The sequence below is a fragment of the Poromitra crassiceps genome, assembly GCF_964638095.1.
Source record: "Poromitra crassiceps genome assembly, contig: HAP1_SCAFFOLD_1304, whole genome shotgun sequence".
NCBI classification, from domain to species: domain Eukaryota; kingdom Metazoa; phylum Chordata; class Actinopteri; order Beryciformes; family Melamphaidae; genus Poromitra; species Poromitra crassiceps.
The window spans coordinates 7,836-34,450 of NW_028151106.1; the positions used below are offsets into that span (position 1 = coordinate 7,836).

Sequence of the window (26,615 nt, forward strand, 5' to 3'; positions counted from 1 at the left end):
AGTAGTTGCAAAAATCTACACACTGGCTTTTTTATTATAAGTGCTGGGAAAGTTATATAATAATAAGCAGACCACAGCCTGCCCATGCTCTACAAGTCAGAAGTGTAGGTTATACAGTATGGTTAAATCATGTAATACATGCTATATAATGTACATTTATGTGTAAATAAAACCCTGAAATAACATTTTAATCCTTTACCATGTTCACAAATAATATTATATTAGCACATTAAGAGGTTATAGGTGGATTTGTCAACTCCATCAGCTTACACGTCAACTCTGTCAGACGTAGAACCTGACAGAGTTGATGTCTGACTGAGTTGACGTAAGGGCATGTATTTTCCCTCCAAAACATGTATTGTACACAGCAGCAAGCTAGTTTTTCATCAGTTGCTAGCTGTCTCAATAACCTCACTAAAATGCTTAAATTCAATCCACTATGGTTTAAAAGAACTTATCATAAAGGAGAGAAGGTGTTGACATGGTCCAGCTGTGACCATAGGAATATTGACATTGTTTGTCTAAAATATCAAAAAATGTAAAACTTACCAGAGCATGTTTGGTAGTGTTGCATTCAGCACAGGTGGGGAGATGAAAAGGGGTCCTCAGGGATATAGCTGACCATGCTATTTCCTGATTTAATAAGGTTTACGAAAAAGTCTGACGGAGTTGACAGAAACTGAGGACACAACTTTGATAGGGAGATTTTTATGGAAAATATTGTTTGACATTCATTTCATGCATTGTTTTATATATGTATACCCCTTCTTTTTTATTTTATATATATGTATTCACAATTATAGAGTTTTTTGTAGCTTTTTTGGGCTGGTCAATATTGTGACCTCTTGCTGAGGACAAGTACAATAACATGGACCTTCTAACCACAGACCATACATTTAAACAAATTTCCTCAAAAAAGATACAAATGTGTGCTAAAAAAACAACATAGGTATACACAGTTCCTTTAGATTTAACTTTGTAAGTATGTAAATCATGATGAATTTCTGGATTTTTAATATAAATTAGACTTTTCTATGTAGGACATGTTTTGTCCCGACTCTCAAGAATCAGTGATCACTGATTCTTGAGAGTTGGGACAAAACAGGTTTTAAAAATCTTTTTTTTTTAATGCACACTATATTCATTAAAGTTATATATTTCTGTAGAGAAAAGTCTTAGCTATTTAACCATGTAAAGGAACAGGTTCTAAATGAAAACAACATTTTAACAAATAAACATGTTTCCCTTTAGAACTTGATTTGTGTCAACTCCGTCAGACACACTAAAAAGTATAAAAATTTAATTCTCCCAGTCCAACAAGAATCTAAAGTTCTGAAGTATGTTGTAATAATGTTTAGTTACTCTGATATGTAATAAAATACAATATGTAAACTTAAGTTGTGATTTCATACTATTCTGAAAACCCAGATTTAAAAAAATCAGCATTTTTCAAACTCTTATTTTATTTTAATATAATAAAAACTATTTACTTAAATAAATAAGACATAAGAGGATGTAGATCAGATGCTCCTTTATTACATAAACAACATAAACTGAAGAAAAAATACACTTTTTTTTCAAAAATTCACCAAAACATACATCTGACGGTGTTGACAAATAACTAACGGTGTTGACGACAAACTGACGGTGTTGACAAAAAATGTGTGTGCATTACTGATTAATGAACAAATGGGTTTTTAAACAGATGGAGGTGACAATAGATGAAGAACTTGAACAAAAATTTGAATTATATTATTATTATATAATAAACATACTGTAAATTACACCGTTTCCAATTATTATAAATGTAAAAAAACAGCAGTAGCGAGCACACTCCAAAATAAAGTAAATCAAGGTGCAGGGCCAAGGTAGAAACGTGAAATGGAGAAAAGGCCAGCACTCTAGAATGTCCTTTATGCGTTTAATAGGTTTAGTAAAGCACAGCAAACAACGTACGCGTTTCAGCAGGTAGCCTTCATCAGCGCTGATGAAGGCTACCTGCTGAAACGCGTACTAAATAACACCGTTTCCAACTATTATAAATAACACCATTTCCAACTATCAAAAGAACAATGATGGACAACAGGGGCTCTTCTCCTCCTCTCCTTTCCCTCCTCTCCCCCTGTGTTCATCTACCTCTCCACCACTTCCTCCTTCTCCTCCACCTCTTCTCCTCTCCCCTCCTCCTCCACTTCCTCCTCTACTCTTCCTCTCCTCTTGTCTTCCTCTCCTCTCCTCCACATCCTCCGTCTCCACCTCTTAGCCTGTGTGGGTCCTCTGGTGCCTTTCTGCTGTGGGTCCTGTGACTAACTGGAAAGATACATGAAAAGTGTCAGACAGACAATTCAATACTGTCAGTTGTTCATTTGCTTGGTCTTCGTTGTGATTTTCTTTTTTAAAGTGGCATGCATGTGTGGGTGGGAGAGTGGTGTGTGTGTGAGAGAGAGAGAGAAAGAGAGGCTATGTGTGTGTGTGTGTGTGTGTGTGTGTGTGTGTGTGTGTGTGTGTGTCTGTCTGTCTGTCTGTCTGTCTGTCTGTCTGTGCGGTTGGCTGTTTATGGGGGGTGAGAGAGAGTGGGTGTGTGTCAATTAGCTTATTTAAGATTTCCTTTTTGTCTAACCTGCACTCATGCCTTGAGCAACAGGCGTCGGACATGCTCACGCTCTATGAAGTCCATCACATCAGGGGCGATGGTGTAGATCTCTCGTGTTCGTGATTGGACTGGTGATGCATTTCCCATTAGTTTCACTATGATGTCTTCAACTGGGCAGAAACAGACATCCTTCCTGCCAAGCTTAGGTCGAACCTTTGCTGTTGGACCATGGGGATGCAGAAACTCCACTTCCACGTCTTGATGCTCAGTCTCCACAGCAATGGTCTTGGCTAGCCACCAGTGGTCATCATATACTACTGCTAGCCAGTCTCCATTCTTAAGGCTGCTAACAGTCGTTACTGTCATAGTACCCTCAGGACCTTTCTGAGGCTCCTCATCCAACTCCTCCTCCACATCTTCCATCTCCATATCCTCTTCCATCTCCCCTTCCGTCTCTTTTTCCATCTCCTCCATCAACATGGCCAAAGGTCTTTTCTTCCTTGCCCTCCTTCTATCACTTTGCTGTTCCTCTGGGTAGCCATGGAAATAGAAGGTAGCTGGGCTGAAACATTGGCAAACCAACATCTCGCTGCAAAAGCAGGATAGTTGTCTGTGGTGGATCCTGTTCTCATGTGCAATGACCTGGTGTATTTGTCTTGTTGAGGGAACCTGTTTGAGAGGTTGCATGAGAAGTGTATCGTATCTTTGCATGTCTTCTTCTGCAATGTTGTACAGCTGAACGCCCTTCAGACTGTTAGAGACCTTTTCAAAGAATGTGTTTCCATCCGTCACGTCATTTCCTCTCAGGACCAGGTTGTCAGCTGTTCTTTTCACCGTTCCGCCAATGCCGTCTGGTGCGCCCTTACCATGGGAAGTGGGGAAGAAGTTCCATGTTGCTCTTTCAAACCCCAATGTAGATGGGATAGCAGACAGAAGAAAAATATTCTTCTTGTTTTTATACTGTTTACTTGGACCATCAGACCAAAAGTGCACGGTGGTAACCTGTGGATATTTCGTCTTGATGTCTTTTAGGACTGGATCCATGTGTGTCCAAATTGCTGCAGCATCCTGTCTCTTTGACTCTGAAAGTGTGCAAAACCCGGCCTTTCCACCCTTAATGTAATACATTCCGGTATGCAGCGTTATCTGTGGCAGATTTTGTCCGAAATGGCAGGCCTGAACTTCAGATTGATACTTGCATCTCCACGATTCCGAAAAGTCAACGTGGACAATTGCTGTACTTTCATCACAGGTCTCAATTGTGTTTCTGTATGCTTTTGACTGGTTTCGCACTAAACACACATGTGTTGTGGTTTCATTTCTGAGTTTTTGCTCATAGAGTTTGATGAGCTCTGAAAGACTGCCGCTGTGTTGGACGAGCTTAGTGTTGATGTGGATTCCATTGACTGTGTCTTCTTCAACTTTCTCCCACTGCTTCCACTGAACATGGATTTTGTCTTGCTCTTGGGTTGGAACTGTACCTTTGTTTAGACATCGTGAGCAGGTGTGAAGAAGGCAGGCCTCACTTGCTGGAGAGCAACAAACTAATTGAAAACTGTCATCCAGTTTGTTTGACTTCACAACACCAGATGATCTAAGGACCTCGAGCATTAAGCATGCATTTTCATGCATTTGACACAGACATGTCTTCCGATCAGATGCTTTTGGTGCTGTAACATTGAATGGCTTCAGAGCACAGAATGAAGAATAGCTCAGCTTCACAGTAGGGTTCCTAATGAGGAAATCACTGTGTAGGTTGATCATGGAGTCTGTCAGGATCATTCTCTGGTGCTTCATTTTGTTCCTAGTGATGGTGTCCGTCTTATCAGTTGTCACACGTGCAGAGTTAAGGAAGAAATCCCGAACAGTCTGTGTTATATCCTGTAGGAATGTTGGCTTTTTCTTTGTCTGTTTCTTTCCTCTCATTGACTTGTATGTTAACCCAAACTGGTGGATTTGGTGAAGGAGACGATACTTTTTGAGAATCTTGCCTGATGACACACTCAGTGCTGGTTCCTGACGCCATGGACCAGGAGTTTGTTTGTTTTTCTTCAGCTCTCTTCTGAGGATGTTGTGGAATAGAAGGGCTTTCTTGATTTTTGGATTCCTAATTTTGCTTCCCGATAGCATCTTCTTTGTTTCTGTGCCTGGGGAGTCCAACGGTGTTTTATTTTTAGCCTTTCTTCCTCGCAATTTTTGCTTTCTCAGTTTGTTTCGTTGCTTTGTTATTTTCTTAAGCTTCTCTTTCAAAGCTTTTATTTCTCTTGAATGCCTTTTTCTCGTTTTTCTTCTCTCCCTTTCCTGTCTGAGAGACTGTCTGCTGTGTCTGGCATTGCTTTCTTGAATATTCTGTTCTTCTGGACTTTGTGGGGGGGTGTCTGCCTCCAGGACTGCACCTTCACTGGTCCTTTTCTGTCTGGACCTTTTCTGTGCCTCTCTCCAATACTTTCTTTGGTTCCTCTTTGCCCTGTCTCCCATCTCGCCTATTTGTATTACTTTTTTGTCTTGAACTCTCTTCTTCCACCTTTGTCTTTCCTTCTCTTGCATGTCATGTTTGCTCTCAGGGTCACCGTTTAATTTTTCTCTTCTCTTTCGTTGGTACTCTCTATTTCTTCTCCTTTGCTCCTCAACTGACAATTTCTGTCTGGCCATGCTTTCCTACAATACAAATTGAAGGAATGAAAAATGTATTAGAATAAGACTATGGAATCAGATTTCAATTTACTTGACACGATTGATTGATTGATTGATTGATTGATTGATTGATTGATTGTTTGATGTAAAATCTTAAAGGTGCAGTTGGTGACATTAGTGGTAAAAATAAACATAATGGATTTTGCAGAAATTTAATATAGGCTAATATTCATAAGCATGTTCCAGTATAATTCCATGAAAATAAGAAATGTTGCATTTTCCTGACATTAGAGTTAGCCCATACAAGTGGGTCCCTCTACAGAGGCCACCATTCAATGTAATATTCAGTTTCATAACCAGTAGTTGCAAAAATCTACACACTGGCTTTTTTATTATAAGTGCTGGGAAAGTTATATAATAATAAGCAGACCACAGCCTGCCCATGCTCTACAAGTCAGAAGTGTAGGTTATACAGTATGGTTAAATCATGTAATACATGCTATATAATGTACATTTATGTGTAAATAAAACCCTGAAATAACATTTTAATCCTTTACCATGTTCACAAATAATATTATATTAGCACATTAAGAGGTTATAGGTGGATTTGTCAACTCCATCAGCTTACACGTCAACTCTGTCAGACGTAGAACCTGACAGAGTTGATGTCTGACTGAGTTGACGTAAGGGCATGTATTTTCCCTCCAAAACATGTATTGTACACAGCAGCAAGCTAGTTTTTCATCAGTTGCTAGCTGTCTCAATAACCTCACTAAAATGCTTAAATTCAATCCACTATGGTTTAAAAGAACTTATCATAAAGGAGAGAAGGTGTTGACATGGTCCAGCTGTGACCATAGGAATATTGACATTGTTTGTCTAAAATATCAAAAAATGTAAAACTTACCAGAGCATGTTTGGTAGTGTTGCATTCAGCACAGGTGGGGAGATGAAAAGGGGTCCTCAGGGATATAGCTGACCATGCTATTTCCTGATTTAATAAGGTTTACGAAAAAGTCTGACGGAGTTGACAGAAACTGAGGACACAACTTTGATAGGGAGATTTTTATGGAAAATATTGTTTGACATTCATTTCATGCATTGTTTTATATATGTATACCCCTTCTTTTTTATTTTATATATATGTATTCACAATTATAGAGTTTTTTGTAGCTTTTTTGGGCTGGTCAATATTGTGACCTCTTGCTGAGGACAAGTACAATAACATGGACCTTCTAACCACAGACCATACATTTAAACAAATTTCCTCAAAAAAGATACAAATGTGTGCTAAAAAAACAACATAGGTATACACAGTTCCTTTAGATTTAACTTTGTAAGTATGTAAATCATGATGAATTTCTGGATTTTTAATATAAATTAGACTTTTCTATGTAGGACATGTTTTGTCCCGACTCTCAAGAATCAGTGATCACTGATTCTTGAGAGTTGGGACAAAACAGGTTTTAAAAATCTTTTTTTTTTAATGCACACTATATTCATTAAAGTTATATATTTCTGTAGAGAAAAGTCTTAGCTATTTAACCATGTAAAGGAACAGGTTCTAAATGAAAACAACATTTTAACAAATAAACATGTTTCCCTTTAGAACTTGATTTGTGTCAACTCCGTCAGACACACTAAAAAGTATAAAAATTTAATTCTCCCAGTCCAACAAGAATCTAAAGTTCTGAAGTATGTTGTAATAATGTTTAGTTACTCTGATATGTAATAAAATACAATATGTAAACTTAAGTTGTGATTTCATACTATTCTGAAAACCCAGATTTAAAAAAATCAGCATTTTTCAAACTCTTATTTTATTTTAATATAATAAAAACTATTTACTTAAATAAATAAGACATAAGAGGATGTAGATCAGATGCTCCTTTATTACATAAACAACATAAACTGAAGAAAAAATACACTTTTTTTTCAAAAATTCACCAAAACATACATCTGACGGTGTTGACAAATAACTAACGGTGTTGACGACAAACTGACGGTGTTGACAAAAAATGTGTGTGCATTACTGATTAATGAACAAATGGGTTTTTAAACAGATGGAGGTGACAATAGATGAAGAACTTGAACAAAAATTTGAATTATATTATTATTATATAATAAACATACTGTAAATTACACCGTTTCCAATTATTATAAATGTAAAAAAACAGCAGTAGCGAGCACACTCCAAAATAAAGTAAATCAAGGTGCAGGGCCAAGGTAGAAACGTGAAATGGAGAAAAGGCCAGCACTCTAGAATGTCCTTTATGCGTTTAATAGGTTTAGTAAAGCACAGCAAACAACGTACGCGTTTCAGCAGGTAGCCTTCATCAGCGCTGATGAAGGCTACCTGCTGAAACGCGTACTAAATAACACCGTTTCCAACTATTATAAATAACACCATTTCCAACTATCAAAAGAACAATGATGGACAACAGGGGCTCTTCTCCTCCTCTCCTTTCCCTCCTCTCCCCCTGTGTTCATCTACCTCTCCACCACTTCCTCCTTCTCCTCCACCTCTTCTCCTCTCCCCTCCTCCTCCACTTCCTCCTCTACTCTTCCTCTCCTCTTGTCTTCCTCTCCTCTCCTCCACATCCTCCGTCTCCACCTCTTAGCCTGTGTGGGTCCTCTGGTGCCTTTCTGCTGTGGGTCCTGTGACTAACTGGAAAGATACATGAAAAGTGTCAGACAGACAATTCAATACTGTCAGTTGTTCATTTGCTTGGTCTTCGTTGTGATTTTCTTTTTTAAAGTGGCATGCATGTGTGGGTGGGAGAGTGGTGTGTGTGTGAGAGAGAGAGAGAAAGAGAGGCTATGTGTGTGTGTGTGTGTGTGTGTGTGTGTGTGTGTGTGTGTGTGTGTCTGTCTGTCTGTCTGTCTGTCTGTCTGTCTGTGCGGTTGGCTGTTTATGGGGGGTGAGAGAGAGTGGGTGTGTGTCAATTAGCTTATTTAAGATTTCCTTTTTGTCTAACCTGCACTCATGCCTTGAGCAACAGGCGTCGGACATGCTCACGCTCTATGAAGTCCATCACATCAGGGGCGATGGTGTAGATCTCTCGTGTTCGTGATTGGACTGGTGATGCATTTCCCATTAGTTTCACTATGATGTCTTCAACTGGGCAGAAACAGACATCCTTCCTGCCAAGCTTAGGTCGAACCTTTGCTGTTGGACCATGGGGATGCAGAAACTCCACTTCCACGTCTTGATGCTCAGTCTCCACAGCAATGGTCTTGGCTAGCCACCAGTGGTCATCATATACTACTGCTAGCCAGTCTCCATTCTTAAGGCTGCTAACAGTCGTTACTGTCATAGTACCCTCAGGACCTTTCTGAGGCTCCTCATCCAACTCCTCCTCCACATCTTCCATCTCCATATCCTCTTCCATCTCCCCTTCCGTCTCTTTTTCCATCTCCTCCATCAACATGGCCAAAGGTCTTTTCTTCCTTGCCCTCCTTCTATCACTTTGCTGTTCCTCTGGGTAGCCATGGAAATAGAAGGTAGCTGGGCTGAAACATTGGCAAACCAACATCTCGCTGCAAAAGCAGGATAGTTGTCTGTGGTGGATCCTGTTCTCATGTGCAATGACCTGGTGTATTTGTCTTGTTGAGGGAACCTGTTTGAGAGGTTGCATGAGAAGTGTATCGTATCTTTGCATGTCTTCTTCTGCAATGTTGTACAGCTGAACGCCCTTCAGACTGTTAGAGACCTTTTCAAAGAATGTGTTTCCATCCGTCACGTCATTTCCTCTCAGGACCAGGTTGTCAGCTGTTCTTTTCACCGTTCCGCCAATGCCGTCTGGTGCGCCCTTACCATGGGAAGTGGGGAAGAAGTTCCATGTTGCTCTTTCAAACCCCAATGTAGATGGGATAGCAGACAGAAGAAAAATATTCTTCTTGTTTTTATACTGTTTACTTGGACCATCAGACCAAAAGTGCACGGTGGTAACCTGTGGATATTTCGTCTTGATGTCTTTTAGGACTGGATCCATGTGTGTCCAAATTGCTGCAGCATCCTGTCTCTTTGACTCTGAAAGTGTGCAAAACCCGGCCTTTCCACCCTTAATGTAATACATTCCGGTATGCAGCGTTATCTGTGGCAGATTTTGTCCGAAATGGCAGGCCTGAACTTCAGATTGATACTTGCATCTCCACGATTCCGAAAAGTCAACGTGGACAATTGCTGTACTTTCATCACAGGTCTCAATTGTGTTTCTGTATGCTTTTGACTGGTTTCGCACTAAACACACATGTGTTGTGGTTTCATTTCTGAGTTTTTGCTCATAGAGTTTGATGAGCTCTGAAAGACTGCCGCTGTGTTGGACGAGCTTAGTGTTGATGTGGATTCCATTGACTGTGTCTTCTTCAACTTTCTCCCACTGCTTCCACTGAACATGGATTTTGTCTTGCTCTTGGGTTGGAACTGTACCTTTGTTTAGACATCGTGAGCAGGTGTGAAGAAGGCAGGCCTCACTTGCTGGAGAGCAACAAACTAATTGAAAACTGTCATCCAGTTTGTTTGACTTCACAACACCAGATGATCTAAGGACCTCGAGCATTAAGCATGCATTTTCATGCATTTGACACAGACATGTCTTCCGATCAGATGCTTTTGGTGCTGTAACATTGAATGGCTTCAGAGCACAGAATGAAGAATAGCTCAGCTTCACAGTAGGGTTCCTAATGAGGAAATCACTGTGTAGGTTGATCATGGAGTCTGTCAGGATCATTCTCTGGTGCTTCATTTTGTTCCTAGTGATGGTGTCCGTCTTATCAGTTGTCACACGTGCAGAGTTAAGGAAGAAATCCCGAACAGTCTGTGTTATATCCTGTAGGAATGTTGGCTTTTTCTTTGTCTGTTTCTTTCCTCTCATTGACTTGTATGTTAACCCAAACTGGTGGATTTGGTGAAGGAGACGATACTTTTTGAGAATCTTGCCTGATGACACACTCAGTGCTGGTTCCTGACGCCATGGACCAGGAGTTTGTTTGTTTTTCTTCAGCTCTCTTCTGAGGATGTTGTGGAATAGAAGGGCTTTCTTGATTTTTGGATTCCTAATTTTGCTTCCCGATAGCATCTTCTTTGTTTCTGTGCCTGGGGAGTCCAACGGTGTTTTATTTTTAGCCTTTCTTCCTCGCAATTTTTGCTTTCTCAGTTTGTTTCGTTGCTTTGTTATTTTCTTAAGCTTCTCTTTCAAAGCTTTTATTTCTCTTGAATGCCTTTTTCTCGTTTTTCTTCTCTCCCTTTCCTGTCTGAGAGACTGTCTGCTGTGTCTGGCATTGCTTTCTTGAATATTCTGTTCTTCTGGACTTTGTGGGGGGGTGTCTGCCTCCAGGACTGCACCTTCACTGGTCCTTTTCTGTCTGGACCTTTTCTGTGCCTCTCTCCAATACTTTCTTTGGTTCCTCTTTGCCCTGTCTCCCATCTCGCCTATTTGTATTACTTTTTTGTCTTGAACTCTCTTCTTCCACCTTTGTCTTTCCTTCTCTTGCATGTCATGTTTGCTCTCAGGGTCACCGTTTAATTTTTCTCTTCTCTTTCGTTGGTACTCTCTATTTCTTCTCCTTTTCTCCTCAACTGACAATTTCTGTCTGGCCATGCTTTCCTACAATACAAATTGAAGGAATGAAAAATGTATTAGAATAAGACTATGGAATCAGATTTCAATTTACTTGACACGATTGATTGATTGATTGATTGATTGATTGATTGATTGTTTGATGTAAAATCTTAAAGGTGCAGTTGGTGACATTAGTGGTAAAAATAAACATAATGGATTTTGCAGAAATTTAATATAGGCTAATATTCATAAGCATGTTCCAGTATAATTCCATGAAAATAAGAAATGTTGCATTTTCCTGACATTAGAGTTAGCCCATACAAGTGGGTCCCTCTACAGAGGCCACCATTCAATGTAATATTCAGTTTCATAACCAGTAGTTGCAAAAATCTACACACTGGCTTTTTTATTATAAGTGCTGGGAAAGTTATATAATAATAAGCAGACCACAGCCTGCCCATGCTCTACAAGTCAGAAGTGTAGGTTATACAGTATGGTTAAATCATGTAATACATGCTATATAATGTACATTTATGTGTAAATAAAACCCTGAAATAACATTTTAATCCTTTACCATGTTCACAAATAATATTATATTAGCACATTAAGAGGTTATAGGTGGATTTGTCAACTCCATCAGCTTACACGTCAACTCTGTCAGACGTAGAACCTGACAGAGTTGATGTCTGACTGAGTTGACGTAAGGGCATGTATTTTCCCTCCAAAACATGTATTGTACACAGCAGCAAGCTAGTTTTTCATCAGTTGCTAGCTGTCTCAATAACCTCACTAAAATGCTTAAATTCAATCCACTATGGTTTAAAAGAACTTATCATAAAGGAGAGAAGGTGTTGACATGGTCCAGCTGTGACCATAGGAATATTGACATTGTTTGTCTAAAATATCAAAAAATGTAAAACTTACCAGAGCATGTTTGGTAGTGTTGCATTCAGCACAGGTGGGGAGATGAAAAGGGGTCCTCAGGGATATAGCTGACCATGCTATTTCCTGATTTAATAAGGTTTACGAAAAAGTCTGACGGAGTTGACAGAAACTGAGGACACAACTTTGATAGGGAGATTTTTATGGAAAATATTGTTTGACATTCATTTCATGCATTGTTTTATATATGTATACCCCTTCTTTTTTATTTTATATATATGTATTCACAATTATAGAGTTTTTTGTAGCTTTTTTGGGCTGGTCAATATTGTGACCTCTTGCTGAGGACAAGTACAATAACATGGACCTTCTAACCACAGACCATACATTTAAACAAATTTCCTCAAAAAAGATACAAATGTGTGCTAAAAAAACAACATAGGTATACACAGTTCCTTTAGATTTAACTTTGTAAGTATGTAAATCATGATGAATTTCTGGATTTTTAATATAAATTAGACTTTTCTATGTAGGACATGTTTTGTCCCGACTCTCAAGAATCAGTGATATACACATACAGTATATATATACATTATATATGTGTGTATATGTATATGTATATATATATACACATACACAATTGAAAAAGTATTTTTTATGCCTCCGCCAGCGATAGCCAGATAGCCAGCCATTATGGATCCGGGTTGTCCATCCGTACGTACGTATGTCCGTCCGTACGTACGTATGTCCGTCCGTACGTACGTATGTCCGTCCGTCCGATGTTCGTTAACGCGATATCTGAGGAACGCCTTGACGGAATTTCATCAGATTTGCCTTAAACATCCACTTAGACTCAAGGATGATCTGATTAGATTTTGGTGGTGAAAGGTCAAGATCACTGTGACCTCTCGAACGCCATTTTCAAGCTTGTTAACGCGATATCTCAGGAATGCCTTGGCGGAATTTCATCAAATTTGCCTCAAACATCGACTTGTCCTCAAGGATGAACTGATTCGATTTTGGTGGTCAAAGGTCAAGGCCACTGTGACCTCTCGAACGCCATTTTCAAGCTTGTTAATGCGATATCTCTGTCAAATCTGTTCAAATGCCCATACCTAGCATAAATACATGTTAGGAATTTTACTTTTAATTGATTTAAGGCGCATGCACTCTTCTCTTTGTGTTAATGGCAGTTTGACCAGTTGTACATGTCAGGGTATCAGCCGGGTCTTGAAAAGTATTGAAAGTTGATCAATCAATTTAGGGAAAATTAAGGCCCTTAAAAATTATTAATCTCCATTTGATGAGGTATTAAATGTTGTAGCTGATTGTGTTAAATGAGCATATACGTATCGTCTCATATCGATCGCAGACCCCTGAACTTAAGCAAAATTGTATCATGGCAGACTTTGTGATTTCAGCAAATATCATTATCATCGTCCAAATAATCTATATAAGATCGTATTGTGATGAGACTTGTGATTTACACTCCTATCGCTGATGTGACCAAAGTGGCGTTGAGGTCTTAAAATATATTGAAAAGATTTGTTTTTTAAAAAGCTCTTAACACCTTAAGTGCCATAGCCGAAATAATTCGTCTTACATAATCCAACGCTTAAGTGCCAGAGCCGAGTTTACTCGTCTTACATAAACATTTTTTTTTTTTTGACGGTGGGACATCAATCAACAACTTTTACATCTTCGAGATCACTATTGGAGCAAGATAATGTGTATAATCTATTTTACCGACCCACTAAGTGTTGACAGTGCTCCCCCAGACGACCGAAATCAAAGAAAAAACTGCCGCGGGACCAAGCCGTTCAAGGAAATGCCGTGGCGATTTTACAGTAATCCATTCAAGACTTGTCTTGCCTGAGAGCGGCCGCGCACCGGCAGCAGCACACAGAGAGCGGAGAGCGATTTGCAAAATAGATCATAGGTGAAACACACTTTGAAACACCTCAGAAAGGCCAGAATCAACATCTGCCCATCGCCCACGCATTCCCCGGCCCATCTTGACTCGCACAAGGAGCGTCCGCACGCAGGCAAGCAGGCAGGCAGGCACACAGGCAGGCAGCAGCAAAAGCGCTTCTGACACGCCCGCTGTACAGCCAGGAGGAAGGAGGAGAAGACACACGGAGGGAGGAGTTTGAATGAGAGGGGTGTTTCCTGTTGTTATGGAGGAAATTACTGTTCAAAACTATTGTTTAGAATGTCTGACGGTCTTACTGATGCCAAAAATGAATGGTTAAAGTGACTGTTTCACAAAAAGCCATTTATCTCTGAATAAATTTCCAGACGCTGAAACCATGCTGTACTCAACGGCTAATATCTACATAACTACTAACTCTGCAAACTAACTCTTTTAGACAGAGAAAGCACACATTCTATTAGTTATTTTTAGATGATTGGTGTTCATGAATTCTTAACAGAAAAGAATCCTCGGGCTGTTCTAAAATGAGCCAGAATCGTCAAAAACACCCCTGGCACAACTTACCTACAGGAATGAAAACATGGCTGGCATTCAATGTGTTAAGAGGCATTGAATTTAACTTCAGGATTCCTGCATATACCCTGACATGTGCAATTGTTAAATTTTATTGCTTTTTGTTTCAGCCATCTTGTTCTACAAAGACACGTTGCCCATTGAGACATGGGTGATGATTACTCTTGCATCGGGAATTCTAACATCTTTTGCCGGAGTGGGTGGAACTTGCCTTTTCTTCAGAAGATGGAAGAAAGGTAAGCTTAAACCAAGGATTGGTATCAACATAAGACATCCATAATGGATTGACAGCAAATTACAGCACCTGACAGTGTCTCACTCTGAATATCTTTTAATATTCCAGCCTTCATGGTTGTTGCTGTAATCTCTGATACTGACCATTCTGCTGCTGTTTACAGTACCGTAAATTCCGGACTATAAGACGCACCGGTGTATAAGCCGCGGGACCAAAATTGACTATTTTTTTCTTCTATAAGCCGCACCGGTCTATAAGCCGCGGGTGTTTTGATGTTTAATTACCATATGAAAGGGTTCGTGCACAGAGAGGAATGTCGGGAAAGCGATGGCTGTTTGGGGAAGCTCCCATTTATTAACATTTCAACAAAACAAAACAAAAGTCAGGTTACTAATCCCCAGACAAAATCACACAACAATAGGCTATATGTGCAGCAAACCTGTAACCAGAGAAGTCAAGTCACTAATGCTCGTCTTCCTCTTCTTCCTGCGTACTGAAACCACCAAAGTCCTCATCTTCAGTGTCGGAAACGAACAGGTTCAGGGTGGCTTCGTCAACCACTCTCCTCTCTCCTTCATTGTCACTCAAAACCAACGAACTCCTCTTCATCTATAGCTGTGTTTCCATTACAGTTTTTCGCAAAAGAATTGCGATATTTCTACAACTTCGACAATGTACAATTGCGACTTGTAGGCGTTTCCATTGAAGTTGCGTTTGAGTGATTCCCCGTTGCAGCAGCTGCCACAGTGATTACGCACGGGGATCTGCCCCATATCCCGTCCCCTGCATGCTCAAATCCAACCAATGGTCAATGGAAATCCCAACATGAAGTTACAATGCATATAAACGAGCCTGATTATCAATTCAAAAGAAAATGAGTCGCAAAATGTTGCTGGCTGCGTGAATGCAGTCAGCGCGACAGGCAGAGGAAAAAAGGTAGCCTAATAGCCTACAACTGGTCCGATTTAGAGATGGAGGGGGGAAAAGGCTGATTTGGTTCTATAATTGCACCTGAAACGTGTGCAATGTATTAGCCTACTCACAGTCACTGTATTCACTTCAGACAGCACCACCGCACCAGTGTGTGCTTTTCATCCTCTCATCTCGCCGCTGTGCCAAATGCGCGCACACAGGCAGCCTGCTGTCACCATGGACCGATTTCTGCCATTAAACATTATCTAATTTGCCCGGCTACGCTTTTGCACAACACTCGTCTTTCTGCTAGGTAGCGTTGCTTCAAAGTTTTCCACTTGCTGCGGAGGTTTTGACACGGCTATCGAACCTTACTTACCAAACTTATTTTCCGCTCCTTTTCCAAGGGATAATATGGGTCACATGACGTGCAAATGCGAAAAATGTGTTTCCATTACACTTTTGCGATAAACTGCTATATCGACACGTCTGAAAAACCACCTCATGATCATCTACTGCTCGTTCTCATGCTGTCGAGAACGAGCAAAGCTTTTTTTTGGTGAAAGAATCCTCCAGGGCGCTTCTTGTTAACAGTCCGAGTGAGTGGCAGGTCGAACGTCAAAGGCACTTCATCCATATTTATGATCTGCTCCGGTTCGATGGAATATTCCTTGATCTTCCTTTGTGTGAATTCGCCGAAGTTTGTGATTTTCTCCTGGTAGTCGGGGGAGGGAGTTGATGGTCGAGTGGCCGTTTGCTTACCGTAATTACCATATGTAAGTGGTCACGCACAGAGGGGATTGTCGGGATGGCTGTTTGAGGAAGCTCCCATTTACCGTATTACCGTAACATTTCAACAAAACAACATAACACAACACCACCGTTGTTTATTTTTACAGTGCACACAGTGTCCGCGGTGTGGTGAAAAGAGGGCAAGAGAGGAAATTAAAACAGAAGTGGATTTATAGTTAGAAAGAGTGCTAAAAAAGAGAGATTTTTTTTTTTTTTTTTTTTTTTTCTGAAAAAATCCATAGATAAGACGCACCGTTATATAAGCCGCAGGGGCCAAAAAACGGGAAAAAAGCCGCGGCTTATAGTCCGGAATTTACGGTACATCCATTTCAAAGCCTAATGACACCACTTTCTTATTTGAGGGCTCTTGTTCTTAAACTCACAGATTGCAATTTTTTTTGCAGACCCTACGTTATACTACCTTTCTTTAGATGACTGAATAAACTGTTTTTATTACTTTGAGATGCAGCAAGAACTGTAAGGCAAAGTTTGCTTTGCCTGTGCTTGTTAGACGTTATCATTTTGATAGCAGCCCTTGATTTGATACTACACTGGGTTTCTCTCGGATGTTTTCAACCATGAAAACTAATACTGCAGCATACAGTTCTACTCGTTACATTGAGCAGCCCAAATTGTAGGTTGATTTTAAGTTTTAATTGTCCTTAAAGTAGCTTTCATTTCATTCCTACAGATTCACCAGGACGTAACTGTTGCCGCTGTAGAGAGATGAGTCCTACTCAGGAGCCACTTACAGAAGGAGAATAACCAATCATCACTCTTAACCCACCTCCTCCGGCTGATCCGTTCTAGGACTGTCCCTTTAGTATCACGTGATTGTCAGTGTTTTCTTTATTTTTTTATTTATTATTATTTATTTTTTTGTATTTTGTATACGATGAAATGTTAATCCAAAATGCACATAATCTGTCTTTTTAGAAGGAAAAGAGGTCGGCGGCCATGTTTGGAAAGTAGTGCCGGATACCTCTTTTCCTTCCAAAAAGACCAATTATGTGCATTTTGGATTAATATTTCAGTACAGGTGTGATATGTTCATCATGGACTCCTCAGGAGCGCTCTTCTGGATGGGATTGGTATTGTATTTCTGGAAGCTCCTGAGAGGAGTTCCGATGAGAACTGTGTTGGAATAGTCCAGCCTTGAGGAGACAAAGGTGTGGACAAGTTTCTAAGTGCGGGATGGAGTTTGGAAATGTTCCTGAGGTGGTACAAGGAGCTCTTTGCACAGATGTTTGATGTGGGCTTCAAAGGTCAAGTCAGGGTCAGGTTGGAGACTGATGAGGAGAGGGGAATGTCTTGGCCAGAAAAGATGATGCGAGTTGTTCTTTTTTGTTGTTGAAAACAAGTGGTTGTTTTGCAGACCCAAATACTGTATTTCCCATACATTTCAAATCAAATATAAACAATGAAAATGGGCAGTAATGCATCATTCCAGTTTTATTTTACTCAGTAAAGCCGTTTCAGAATCCAACATTAAATGCTTAAAAGGCACAAGTATAGCAGCTCTTTATGTTTTGTTATATGACTGAGCCTGGATGGATGTGGCCCAGTGAGTGCAGGGCAAACAGAATAGGGACGTTTTCACAAAATAGTTCAAAGCCAGCAGCACATTACAAAACAGTTAATGTCAAAGGAGGTATGCAACAAGTTATGGGATTACATTTCTATTGTATTGTTGTATAACAGTGAGGTGCAATTTGATGAAGTTCATGTTGCTGGCTGGAATAGATGTTCTTCTGTCTGCAAACCCCTCTGTTAGCAGAGCGAAGGAGAAGCTAGGCAGCATGAAGCCCTCAGAGCCCCAGGGCATCTTTCTGCACCTTGCAACTCAGGCCCACCCATTGGCTCAGCACCTTGGCCTGGCTCAGCGAAGGCTCCAGCCGGGCACAGCGCTCCAGGATGCTCTGGGTATCTCCTTCGTCCACTTCCAGCCTCCAGTCGCCCTCCTGCCTCGTGCCGCCTACTGTGACGCTGTCCACGCCGGGGTAGACGTAGGTCTTTCCGTCTCTGATGAAGTGCTGCAGCCAGGGGCCCTGCACCTTGAGCACCTGGCCCCTGACCTGCAGATTGTTGACTCTCCTCTGTTCAACTTGGCCTCCAGCTTTTCTGAACCTTAAGAAAACAGGTGCAAATGTGCATAATTTGTCATACAGGGTAGGCTTGAAATCCTGGAGTAGTTCAACTGAAAGTATGATGACCTGATGATAATGACACAAGCACTGCTTTATTATGAATAATTAGAGGAGGAACCTTTTCTCCAGCCATGGCAGGTATAGGCATGGTATTCACATTTGATAGTGGTGAAAGCCTGGCCAAACTTGTGATCTGGAAACCGCTTCAGTCCTCGGGCAGTCATGATGCGAAAGCCATGCACAAACTCTGACCAGAAGGGCTCCTTCTTAGCGGGGACCTCCTTGAAAATCTGCCAGCTGGGACTGAAAAAATAGAAATCAGAAATCACTGGATGTAGGCCTAAAGAGATCAAAATAGGATAGGAACCTGTCCGAACATCAACCTCTTGTCCACACGGGGTCAGTCACGACCTCTCTTACCCTGAGCTCAGCAACACTCAAGCTTCTGATGCATGCTGGGAGACCATTGTAGACAAGTGCGTCTGTCTGGGTCATAGAATGGTCATACAGTATCATGAATGGAGCACTATGATGAACACTGTAAATAGATTGCACTATGATGAATGTCCCCATGGGATAAATAAAGGATAACTTAATAACTTAACCTAACTATGAAGAAGACGTCAAATTCCAGTAGGTGGCGGTAATGCACCATTTAAGGATGCCAACCGCCGATCAAATCCAAAGAAGAAAAAGAAGAAGAGTCGAGAGTTACACAGCTCGTCCTGCATCGCCTGCAGTTGAGCGAAGAAGCCACCGAACAACGCCAGGCTGGTATGCAGCTACCCAGTAATCTAAACCCATGATTCTAAACTACATTATGGTGGTTGGTCTGTATCTGACTTCCATGCTTTCATCAGGCTTTCATCCATGCTTGAGAGTGGAGCGACTCGGACTGGATTTACTGGTTCGTCTCCGATGATAAAGCGAAATCGTCACAGAGGCGTGACTTGATGTGGGCGGTGTTCCTTGAGAAAAGAAACCAGAAGTAAACAATATTTTTCTCCATATCACAGATTGACGCTCTAAGGTAGGCATTTCTTCTGGGGGGTTTCTGTACTCATTGGTTGTAGGAGCTGAGAAGAAATATTGATCATAAAAGACAGTGATATTAGAGGTAGATGTCTGCTTTATATGTATTTAATTTATGTAACTACGGTATTAGCCTCATGCATTATCACAGCAAAACAAGACTCCCAACAGGGATATTATTGATAGTATATGACTAAGACCAAAGCTGACACAGCAGTGTAAACTTGCAGTGGATCCCAAACTGGGGTGCGCGGTGCACATTAAAATGTGACTCAGGGGCGGATTTAAATACATATTCATGGGGTGGCAAAGGGGTGGTATGAAGATTTTAAGGGGTGGCAGAAATATATATTGCAGATTTAATTGCATATATCAATATTTGCTTGGAAAAAAACAGAATATATTTTAACTCAAAAACATTGTATTACTTTGGCACGAGTGAAGCATTGAGTAGACATTTCTAAGATGGCATTAGAAATAATTGAATGAATTGTAACTGAATCATCTGTGTATAAAATCCACTGTATAAAAAAGCTGACGACTTGCCTTACCACAAAATTGTTTACTTTTAGACCAGCACGGGCAACCAAAGCTAATGACTGTTGCAATATCGTGCATTCCTTTATAACTGGGAACTGGTAATCTTACCGGTTTGTTAGCATTCCATTTGCAGAAAAGTTGAGCTGACTCAACAGTCATGTGACTTGCCCCAGAAGTCAATTCCCCAGTCTCTCCATAGACATTTCGAAAAATCCTTGCTGTGCTGCATTCACTTGAGCTGGTATTTCCCAAGCTAATGACTGTTGCAATATCGTGCATTCCTTTATAACTGGGAACTGGTAATCTTACCGGTTTGTTAGCATTCCATTTGCAGAAAAGTTGAGCTGACTCAACAGTCATGTGACTTGCCCCAGAAGTCAATTCCCCAGTCTCTCCATAGACATTTCGAAAAATCCTTGCTGTGCTGCATTCACTAGAGCTGGTATTTCCCATTCCAAACTCGTAGGAGCCTCGCAGCCCCGACCTCAAAAATCCAAGATGGCTGATCCGCACAACAACAGTAGTTATAATCGTATAAATGCTATTTAGCACTTCTGTCTTGTTTGTGTCTCATTAAATCAGCTGTACACACACAGCACGGCCTACTTCTATCTGTGTGGACATGAGGCTGCAGTGTTTGTATGCGCAAAATGCCACGAAATGCCTTGTTATCAACTGTTATTGCTAACAATGGCTAGCCTGGCTAGCGAGTGGATCTGAACAGTGAACTTCCCAGCTCAACTTTTCTGCAAATGGAATGCTAACAAAACGGATGTGATGTCATTTAGCCTCCACATCCCAGTTCTTTTGCGATAAAGGAACGCACGAATAGAGCTCAACATGACTGTTGACTCAACAGTCATGTGACTTTTCTTGCCCCAGAAGTCAATTCCCCAGTCTCTCCATAGACATTTCGAAAAATCCTTGCTGTGCTGCATTCACTTGCTGTGGGAAATCAGAGCTCTGCTGTTGTAATATCCGACGAGCAAGTACTTTTGAGTAGGAATTTGATTGAACCACAACTGGTGTGGCAGCTGGGGTGGAAACAGGGGTGGCAAGGCCTCTTTTAGGGGTGGCAGCTGCCACCCCGGTAGACCCGCCCCTGTGCGTACCCCTACGGGTACGTGGAGGCTTATCCAGATATTGCAGCCACTTTGGTTCGTCAGTGGAAAAGTCTGAGGTTTTAGAATGGGAATTTCTCTTTATGCATTAAGTTCTGTGGTTAACAAAAGTTTGTGGGAACGCAAATTTGGGTTCAGCATGATAATCTTCACAAACGTGAATAACTTTTATGCCTTTTGAAGCATTTTCTTAAAAAAAAAAAAAAACGCATTTACGTTCCAAAAGTAATAAAAGGGAGCATGTACAGTAGGCAATGTTTCTCTGTTAAAATTTTGGCAGATGCTATTTGTACCTGGGTGTAAATAGACGTGTTCAGTTGTTCTAGCCTCATATCTAGTCTCGTATGGGCGACTGAAGTTTATTTATCCACCTTTTTTTATAACAGCACGACGCGAGAAAACCGCCTCAGAAATTAGTTTATCCACCTAGTTTATCCAAGAATAAAATTATATTATAGATATTCAGTTTCAGTTGTTCTAGCCTCATATTTAGTCTCATATGGGTGACTGAAGATTATGTATCCACCTTTTTTTTTATAATTTTATTCTGGCTGGCTGTAGTCTTTTGCCCTGCCTCGCAGGCAGCTCCGACTTGAGCCTCCTCCACTGTGCTGTGCTTGTAAATAGGAGGTACGAATAGCCCCACAACATGGCAGAAGATATTTACACCCGGATACGAATAACATTTTTGTCCCACTGATGATGTCATAGGCTTTGTGACATCACTGATGATGTCATCAGTGATGTCATAAAGTCCCAGCATTGTGACATCACTGTGATATCATAAAGTCCCAGCATTGTGACATCACTGTGATATCATAAAGTCCCATCAGTGATGTCACTTGAGCAATTGTGCAGCACTGATGATTTCATAGGCATTGTGACATCATCAGTGATGTCATAAGAGCAATTGTGATGTCATCAGTGATGCAAAGTTGTGACATCATCAGTGATGTCATAACAGCAAGTGAGCCCGCACAGCAGGCGAGCTGCAGGGCGAGCGAGGGAGCAAGCGTGTATGCGAGCTGCTTGATGTGTTCGATATATTTTGATTGTTATTCAAACTGTATTTGTCGTAAATCATAGATATCTCTTTTTAGGATAATAAAACATACATTCTGCCATTTTGTTTGGAATTTGCTAAAAATCTACTATTTCTAGATTGATGGTTGTTTTCTTAATTGTGATCATCTTTATCCTGCTGCACAGGCACGATGGTGAACTGCTGTGGTCTGCTTAATGCCAAGAAGGAACCAGGTACAGAACTGTTTGTTTGAAAACTTTGAAGGCTTTGACCTTCCTTTTCTCCAAGAACCCAAACATTATTTTTCAAGGCCCAATATTTTTACAGCCACTTCAAGGCTGCTGTCTCAATAGTGTAGGCAGAGGCACACTTGGACATGTTACTTCATGCACGATAATCAAAGCTCAAGTCTCAGAGAATCAGGACTGAAGAACTTTTAAATGAATTTGGATGAAAATTAAAATTATGATTCTTAGTTATTATTTTTGTCTGTGAGCAGGATATCTCAACGCAAATTCACAATACCTGTAACGTACAATGTACATGTTGGAAGGATGGATATGTGTGATTTTTTTGTATTGCCTAATTATGTGTATATGTGTATTTGGCTATGATATATTATGTGAGATTGTGTACATGGTAGGGCTGTCAAAATTGGTTCAAAATCATATTCGAATATTCCCTCTAAACAAAACATATTTGTTCGAATATTTTCGAATACTACATGTATGTATGTATATATATATATTACGGTAGTGTAGATTGCAAGGCAAACCAATACAACCAGACAGCTTATATAACTATTTCCATATTTATTCAGTCAGTACTAATACAGTAGTAGCCTACACTTTTGTAATGTTTTTAAATAACCAGGCAAACGATGTATGTTTTTATGTTGTCCTCTTGCCCAGGTTTTTTACCTGGTTAAATGTAAAAAAAATAAAATAAAATAATAATAATAATAATAATAATAATAATAATAATAATAATAATAATAATAATAATAACTATAATAATACATTTGAATATTAATTTTCATATTCAAATATTGTTTTACTTTTTATACTTATTACTATTACTATTTATACTTTTTTGAATATATATTCAAATATAGAATATTATTTGACAGCCCTAGTACATGGTATGGTTGTACTGTATCTACATGCACTGTATCAGGTTAAAATGTACCTCGGAACAAAATGTGTAAAAATAATTGCTGTAAAATCAAAATAATGTAAAAACAAAATACTTATACTGTATGTCCTCCGAAGGGTTGCAGGATGGCAAAGGCAACTGACCGTACTCTGCCTCTGCCACCCTGTATTTCGATATTTGCCCCCCCTCTCCCACCCTTCATTGGCATGAACACAAACACCTTTAAAAACACGCTTTACCTCCATGTCAAATTTCAGCCTCCTAAAGGTTGGTGAACTTTTTGTGGAGCGACCGATCGACAGACCACCCGACAGAGTGACTATAGCTGCTGGTCGCAGCTAAAACGTTACCAATGGATTTGCACAAAGCTTTGTGGAAAGATTGGTCATGGGAGCGGGAAGAACTGGTTAACTTTCATACCAATATGTCAAAGGGGGCGTGGCAAAGGCATGGCTTCTCACAAAAGGCAAATAACTCCTGAATTAGTCTTTTTCACTCTCCTCCCAAATCGCCCAGGGTGAGGGTTTCCAACTTCCAAGCCATTTGCTGATCCAGTGCCTGTTTTGCTTGCACCTGTGTTACTTCCTGCAGTTTAGACACAAAATGGGGGAAGTTAAAAAGGCTAATGGATACATGTCACTGTCAGACCATCAGACTTTGTCATCATACCAAGAGGCAAACCCAAACCCTCACTGATCAGTCCAATCAAAACACGCTGGAGATCTCATTTACTGGTTTAGACATAACCGCCTTTTTCCAAAACTTGCTACAGTGGAAGAAAGGCAGTCCCAATGTAAACTAAAGATTTGATTCTGATTGGCCATGTGGTGTTGCAAGAATTGACTAAAATGCTTAAAATTGTCTTGAATTTTGGCGTCTGGGTAGTGTAGAGGTAAAATCACTCGCCTACCACCGTAGAGACCTGGGGGGGGGGGGGGGGGGGGGGTAGCGTGATCCTCCCACGTGCTACGTCCTGCCAGTGAAACTTCTCGCTGTCAGGTGAAAAGAAGTGGCTGGCGAGTGCACATGTATCGGAGGAAGCATGTGCTAGTCTACAGCTCTTCCCAGATCAACAGGGGGGGTGCATTAATGACCAGGACAGCAGGGGGAATTGACCACGTACAATTGGAGAGAAAATTCAGAAAAAAGAAAAGTGTCTAGAATTTGACATATCGCATGTCCGAAAGCCCTTAGCCTACTTTAAATTGAATTTGTTAATAATTTAGCCCACATTAAGACAAGCATAGTCCACACACAGTAAGTCTTTGTGCTGCTCAACATGTGTCTCTTTCCTTGTGTTTCTCTGTCAGTTCCTCTGAAGAGCATTGAGGTGGAGGTGGAGGTGAGGGACCATGTGGCTACAGTGGTCTCCACTCTGCACTATGAGAACAAGGAGGACAAACCACTGGAGGCTGTGTTTGTCTTCCCTCTGCCTGCAGAAGCTGCTGTCTGTCATTTCAGTGCTCAGATTGGACAGACGCAGGTTGTGGCTGAGGTGCAGGAAAAACAGAAGGTGAGCTGGAGAGGAAAGATGGGCGGAACCTCGTGAACTTTGCACTCATCCCCTGACTCTTTGTTGAGGCTTGAAAAACAGGTCTCACAGCCACAGAAGCTTTCAAGAGCTTTCTGAGTGCCAACTAAATTACATGTTCACTCATGTGTCTGTCCTCCAGGCTCGTGAGGAGTACGATGACGCGCTGAGCTCCGGTCAGCAGGCCTTCCTGTTGGAGGAGAGTGAGCAGAGCCCAGATATATTCTCTCTGAGTGTGGGCAGTCTGCCTCCAGGAGAGAGCGCCTCCATCAGGCTGGAGTACGTCACTGAGTTGGCTGTGCAGGCTGATGACGGGCTGAGGTTTTGTCTGCCTGCTGTGCTCAACCCTCGCTACCAACCTCAGGGTAGGAAGGACCAGCCAACACTTGGTGTATAAAGCACATCATAAACCCCATTCAGTTTCTTCAAGTTTGGTCTGTTAACTTCAATGGCTTAAAGGAGAATTTCGTTTTTTTCCAACCTGGACCCTATTTTCCACACTGTATGTGTCTAATAAACTCATCGTGACATATTTTTTTCAAATTGGTAGAGCATTCACCGAGATAGCCTTGTTTACAGCTGGAGCAATGTGCTCAAACAACTGCACAGTGTAACTGTACAGGGCAAGCTGCCCCTGTCTGTTCCTCTCTTTGTCCTCGCCTGCTCGTACGCCCCGGGGAATAATATTCATGTAGGAGTCGTCTCTATGCGAGCAGGCGAGGAGAAAGAGAGGAGCCGACGGGGGGGGTGCCCGTCTATGTGCCGACAGCCCGCAATGCCGATAGCCCACACAAGCAGAACCAGCTGAGCGAGGCGGCGTGCAGCGTGTCGGTGCAACCAGCAAGAAGACAGCGAAGCTCGCGCTGTGTCACCACGGAGGATTTCCTTTCCCCCCTCTCTTCAACAGCGCTGTGCTGGAGAAGTTGGCAAAAACGGAGGGACTGAATGGGAAACTATCCATCAATCAGCTAAATATATATAGAGTCATTTCCATGTTGCCAGACACTATTGACCGCTTGAGCCTCCCAGCCGGCAAAACAAGCAGTTTTATTAGCGAATGTGTATTGACGATGTGGTGCGAGCTTGCCCTGTACAGTACACTGTGCAGCTGTTTGAGCACATTGCTCCAGCTGTAAACACGGCTATCTCGGTGAGTACTTGACCAATTTGAAAAAAATATGTCACGATGAGTTTATTAGACACATACAGCGTTGTCCAGGTTGGAAAAAAACGAAATTATCCTTTCAAGGCTGAGATGGAACTCATTAACACACCTATATCATACAAACTTCCAGGGAGTTTCAGCTGACTAGAGGATGAGGGGTTTACGGTGAACTATTCCTTTAATGTTACTGTTAGCCTACTTTTGCTACACACAAATTATCCTTGAAGTTGAATATTTATTTTCTCCTTTCCTCATGAAATTCATGATATGTATTATGAGTGCAACTTCAGCCCAGCCAAACACTGTTTTCCAGCTGCTAAAAACTGCTTTTAATGCGTAATCCCTCCTTAATAAAGGCATTCCTAACTTGTCTCATGTCTTTCTCAGGCAGTGAAGGTGGCAGCGTTCAGGTGACCTCTGTGCCAGCTTCTCTTGTGCCCTACGGTCTGTCTTTCTCTGGCCGGGTGTCCTCTCCTCGACCCATCTCTAAAGTAGAGGCCAACTGTTCCATGGAGCCTCTCCAGTACCTCAACCCAGAGCAAACCCAGGCCACGGTAGTGTGCTTGTGTGTGTAAAGCCGGGCATACACTGTCCGAATTGAGTCCGTTTTTGACCCGATTTGTGAGCCGCACGACTCATTTTAGAGTCAGGCCCGAATTTGAGCTCCGTTGTGCGTCGTTTACCATTGCAGTGTACAGGGGGGAACGAGGAGCGGTTAGCTGCTCCCGACCAGCCATCGGACGTTCGGATGAATTTCTGACATGTCAGAAATGTTGGTTGGG

The 26,615-nt window shown here is 41.2% G+C and overlaps 1 protein-coding gene across 1 annotated transcript; it reads left to right on the plus strand.

The window, feature by feature from the left end:
• Window positions 1–18,957: 18,957 nt before the first annotated feature.
• Window positions 18,958–26,387, plus strand: LOC310771808 (von Willebrand factor A domain-containing protein 5A-like; the record flags this gene model as incomplete). Its single annotated transcript, XM_083664323.1, has 6 exons — window positions 18,958–19,039; window positions 19,126–19,295; window positions 22,168–22,215; window positions 24,448–24,650; window positions 24,811–25,033; window positions 26,221–26,387. Coding segments are annotated over exons 3-6 (636 nt in total), but the record flags the coding sequence as incomplete, so codon positions are not given.
• Between the last annotated feature and the right edge of the window lie 228 nt (window positions 26,388–26,615).